The following is a 4,934-nucleotide window of genomic DNA, read 5'->3' as shown; positions in this document are numbered from 1 at the left end:
TCCAGGTCATATAAATAAACACAAGTTGCAAAAGAAAGTCCTTTGCCAACCTTTGTTTATAAAAGTCGATTACATGTTGTATAGCCATCACCACTGCACGGACATTTGAATGTCTCAGTTTCTTCCCATTGGCCTAGTTCTTACTTCTTTTTTAGTTCAAGTTTTTATTTATGGATGTTTCCTCGATTTCACTCACACTGATCGCCATGTAAGCTAGGGTTTCATTTTCTGCTATAACTTTTTCGTTTATCAAATAGAGAAAACTCCACCCAGCTAAACTACTAGAAGGTTTAAAACGCACTTTACTATAGAACCTACCAGGTTCCCAACATTTCCATTGGTTTTCTCGATTGTAAACGAGCAGGAATTCAAAGGCGGATCAGCCTTAGTTTTGTTCTAACCAATCAGGACTTTCAGTTTGAGATCATAACAACCAATGGAATGTTAGTTATTGTATTAGACAGCCAATCACAGTTCGTCGTAGGGTCGTTTAAAACGCTTTCAGGAAGTATAGCTGGATACCAGGAAGTTGAAAACAATAAACATAATCGCTAGCTAACGTTAGCTAGCAACTGATCTCTGACCACAACGATTAACGTTAGCTAACAAAACTAAGATTTGAAGTGATAACGTTGAAGAAGGAATAGATGAAAGACCATATTCAATAGAAGAACGAACATTAGCTGTTTAAAACAGTTGCGTAGTTTAGAGTTTTATATTTAGTTTCCGTTACTCTCCAGACGTTCGTTAGCTTTCTGCTATCAGTATCAAAATAACAGGGGGCAAGTAGCTAGCTGACCATCACTGGGCAGGTTTGACAAACCATGTCCGCATCCAATTTCAAAAATAAATGTGTCACACAAGTGAACTGTATTTATTGTGACAGTCTACTCTGCACAAGAGGCATGAAAGCAGTGCTTCTCGCAGACACCGAGATCGAGTTGTTTTCCACCGACATACCACCCAACAGGTAAGCAAAGAGCTACAGTTTGAAATGGTACTTGTAGCCGGTGTTATGTCCCTACTGGTTTCCAAACTAACTGGTTTCCCAGCTGTGCGTTCACCTATCAGTCTGCATCTATCACCAGATTCGTCACAAATTCACAAACATATTACTGGCGATTTTCAAGTCGGATCTCATATTCGCTGCGGCGAATATGAAAGTATAGGCCACGTGCGCACTACATTACCATTCATGACAAAATAAATGGAGACAAAATAAAACATTTGCAGGCTCGCATGAAGTGGGATTCGATCGCACAGCTGGGATACCAGTTAGTTTGGAAACCAGTAGGGACATAACACCGGCAGCTAGCTAGTTAACTGTTCAGTCCAGAGCAAGTGTGTACTTCTCGCGTTTTCAGACAACAACAAAAAAACAGCGTTCAAATGTTAGCTTGGTCACCCTAAACTAAAGTTTGACCATGGTTAGCTAAATATCTGTATGTCCCTATCATTGTGTCATAACACATATTAATTTGTTGGTTCATTCACATTTTGATAGATAATAATATATTGTCATCTTTAAAGGACGTCAGCAGTCTTCCGTAGAAGTATGCGATTGGATCTGAGATGTAAGCTAATCATCATATAAACCTATGTTATACAGGACTGTTGACTTTGTGGCAAGCTGCTACTCCACCGAAAGTTGCAAGTGCAAACTGAGAGACATTGCTTGTCTAAAATGGTATGTGCTCTCAATCCCCGACAGTATGCTTTATTCAGCCAGTTACTTATTTATATTCATTCACTGCTCCATGTGTTGATTTGCCTGCTGTATTGAGCTGCAGCATGAAATGTGTTCAGGCAGCAGTTTTGCTTTACAGTCAGGCCTTTGTGAGGCCTGTTTTCTCTCCTGAAGCTTTTGTTTCTGTACACAGAACAAACATCTGTTAGATAATAGACAGCTACGAGAGTTGGCACTTTCACAGGTGCTCCATATTATTTCGCTGACTGATGGTTTTCCACTCTCGTCTCTGTCTCTCTGCCCCCCCTCTAGTGGCAACGTTGTTGGGTATCACGTTGTGGCACCTTGCAAGCCGTGCCTGTTGTCCTGTAACAACGGCCACTTCTGGATGTTTAACAGTGATGCTGTGTCTACTCTCAACAGGCTGGATGCCACAGGTCAGAAAGCACACAGTGTTTAAGCATGTAATCATAACTACTACAAGCAGATGTTGAGGCTGCATATGAACACACACACGCCCTTGTGTTGACTGAATAATCCCTGTGTTGCAGGCCTGAATCTGCTGCTATGGGGGGACCTTCCTGAACTAGAGGACAGTGAGAACGAGGGTTCAGACAGTCCCCTGGAGGAGGAGTGCATCAGGTAGAGCAAGAGAGGGAGGCGAAAGAGGAGAGATGCCTGGATGTGACCTGAGTCTATCCTACAGGAACAGACCTATGCTGGAGCAAAGAGAGAAGCATGTGAGGGAGGAGGAGCAGCCTTACCTAGTGACTAATCTGCCCTTGCAACCCATCGCCCAGTTAGAAGCACGCACATCATTCTCTCTTTGTTCATGGCTCTCTCTCTCTGAACTGGACTCTTGGGGTTTTCCAAACCATTGATCTACTCAAACGTCATCTCTGATTCTATACTTACTCACATTTCATGTGACAAACCCAAACTTCTACAGCTACTGTATGCTGATGGAAAAGCAACTGAAACCTTATTGGATGGATGGACAGATGGATGGACAGTCTTGACTTTGCATGACTGTGAAGCTTCCCTTTTTAGCCATTGGAAGATGGCCTATATACTTTATTTATTTAGGTTTGAAAACAAATCAGTCACAATGACCTTGTTTTGATTTGGGACACTGACATTGTTTACATAGTGTTTCCTGTTGATCCTGTTGACACATGAAGTCAATCCCTGTCAAATGATTTTGCTGAATTGATATTCTATTGCAGCAAAACAATGGATTAGTATTGAATTGCATTTGAAGGTGGATATTTTAGCTCTTTATGACTGAATCTTGACTGATTGGTTGAGTGCTTTTTAAATCTCACACTGTAAAAAGAGATCTGAATGGTACCTGTATATGATTTACTGTAGCCTAACCACCGCAGTCAAAGCAAACATTACCTCTGTCTCAGCCAACCTCAGACTCCTCATGCTCCTCTGTTCTAATGGCCTTTCTTTAGTTCTGTGATTTTGCTGGAGATATAGTACTGTAGCTGTGTCTGTGGAGCTATACAAGCTAAAAGGCATGTTTGTGGATCCACAACGTGGACAGGGTTTTTTGGTATAAGGAGGAAAGGATGGATGGATCATCTGTTCATTTGTCAGCTGTAGGATCTCGCAGCTACTGTGTTTTACTGCCTGCCTGTCAGCATCCACTGCTGTCGACCCCACGGTCAAGTATCCTCAAGTAGCATAAATGTACGTGTCAACTTCCAGCCACAGTTTGACTACCATACTAAAGGGTAACTTGAAGGCTATTATGGGGGATTATATGTTGTGTTAAATTGATGACATATTTAGATGGAGACACAAATTACTACTATTATCTGTCACATCTTTGTAGCCACTTCATAAATAATATATGTGGAATTTATTACAAAATGAGTCATATGAATAAGGGGAAAAGAAGAAGACGTATTTTTAAGTTTGACACATTTGATAGGACTGTAACCACATAGAATTTCATTTTTGTTTACGGAAGCGTGTCTTGTATTGTGCTGTAGGTCTTCTGAGTCTATGTAGATGTTTGAGAACTGTGTGTGTTCCACTGTTACCTCAGCGGGTATCAGCTGTGAGCTTCCTCTGCCATGTATAGCTAGGAGATAATCAAAGAGAGCGTACCCAAACTGTTAGAAAAATATTTTCTAACTGAAAACGGATTCACTTATGAGTAGTGTGCTTTTATTTATATATCTGAATGTATGTATTTATTAACACTGTATTTATACCAATGTTACATTCCCTGCTGACAAAGTATATTTTGAAAAATTGCACTGAACTGTATTGGTAGTTTGAAACCAGATTTTTTTATGATTGTTGTATTAATAAAATTATTTCCAAAAATATAGAGGCTCATATGCTTAAAAGAAATTGCATTATAGTTATCCTCCCAAAGGCTGTAGGTCAGTGTGCTGCCCACACAGAGCTCCACTGCCCACATGCTACCAGGGTGGTAGAGACAAGCTACATCTGCAGTACATGGATGGCAGTGTGTCAGGTGGAGGGTTTTCTTGAGGATCGGTATGTCATCCGCCTGATCCTCTCTCTTGCTCTCTCTCTCGTTTAAGAGTTGCATTTCTTTGAAAATGACAACATAACACTACAGTATCAATCATCTCTGGTGGGAAGCATTCTAAATCTTATGATGCCGTGTTTCCAATTGACAGGACACACAGTGTGTATGAATGATGGGACTGCTCTGGGCCAGAGTGGTGATTCAATCCCGTTTGGGATAAAGGAGGCGGGTAATCCCTCTACTAATGATGTCATAAAGCATGGCCACCCATGCCAATTTAGTTGTGTGCAAATGCAATACGGCTTAGATGTGGCTTGCTCTGGATTGGGTGTACTGTTTATACTACAGAGAGGGAGAAGAGAGAAAATAGAGATTGAATTAAAAGAGGGGGTTTGGCCATAATGACACTGCTGTCTCAAACCCTCTGGCAAACCATTACATGGACTGTTGTGTGGATGTACACCCAAGGTTAATTGTTCACCATTAATATCACTTATCTAAATGGCTTCGCTGGCAGCAGTGAGTAGTCTGCAGGCTCCTCTGGCCTGCATGGATGATTTCGATGATCGAGGTGTAGAGACGCAGCCAAGAAAGTCTGGGTGGTTATTTAGAGACACTGGGTCCTTGTGTGTAGTCTTGTGTGTGTGTGTGTAGTGTTGTGAGTGTGTAGGTGTGACAAAGAAAAAGGATGTTATTTATATTTAGAAAAGAGGTGGGTAAGAAAATGATTCC

The 4,934-nt window shown here is 41.2% G+C and overlaps 1 protein-coding gene across 1 annotated transcript; it reads left to right on the top strand.

The window, feature by feature from the left end:
• The first annotated feature begins 514 nt into the window (after positions 1–514).
• Positions 515–4,024, top strand: fam72a (family with sequence similarity 72 member A). Its single transcript, XM_062455326.1, has 4 exons — positions 515–970; positions 1,610–1,687; positions 2,000–2,124; positions 2,239–4,024. Exons 1-4 carry the CDS (start codon positions 825–827, stop codon positions 2,331–2,333), a joined length of 444 nt encoding a protein of 147 aa, XP_062311310.1. The 5' UTR covers positions 515–824; the 3' UTR covers positions 2,334–4,024.
• Positions 4,025–4,934: the final 910 nt, after the last annotated feature.

Source organism: Osmerus eperlanus, unplaced genomic scaffold (genome assembly GCF_963692335.1).
Source record: "Osmerus eperlanus unplaced genomic scaffold, fOsmEpe2.1 SCAFFOLD_272, whole genome shotgun sequence".
Classification (NCBI taxonomy): domain Eukaryota; kingdom Metazoa; phylum Chordata; class Actinopteri; order Osmeriformes; family Osmeridae; genus Osmerus; species Osmerus eperlanus.
This window is presented reverse-complemented; position numbering and strand designations above follow the sequence as displayed.

Bases quoted from the DNA above. Each gene is read 5' to 3' on its own strand.
- fam72a (XM_062455326.1), top strand. From the start codon at position 825: ATGTCCGCATCCAATTTCAAAAATAAATGTGTCACACAAGTGAACTGT. The intron at 1,688-1,999 runs GTATGTGCTCTC...CCCCCCCTCTAG, and splicing joins GACATTGCTTGTCTAAAATG to TGGCAACGTTGTTGGGTATC. The intron at 2,125-2,238 runs GTCAGAAAGCAC...CCTGTGTTGCAG, and splicing joins CAACAGGCTGGATGCCACAG to GCCTGAATCTGCTGCTATGG.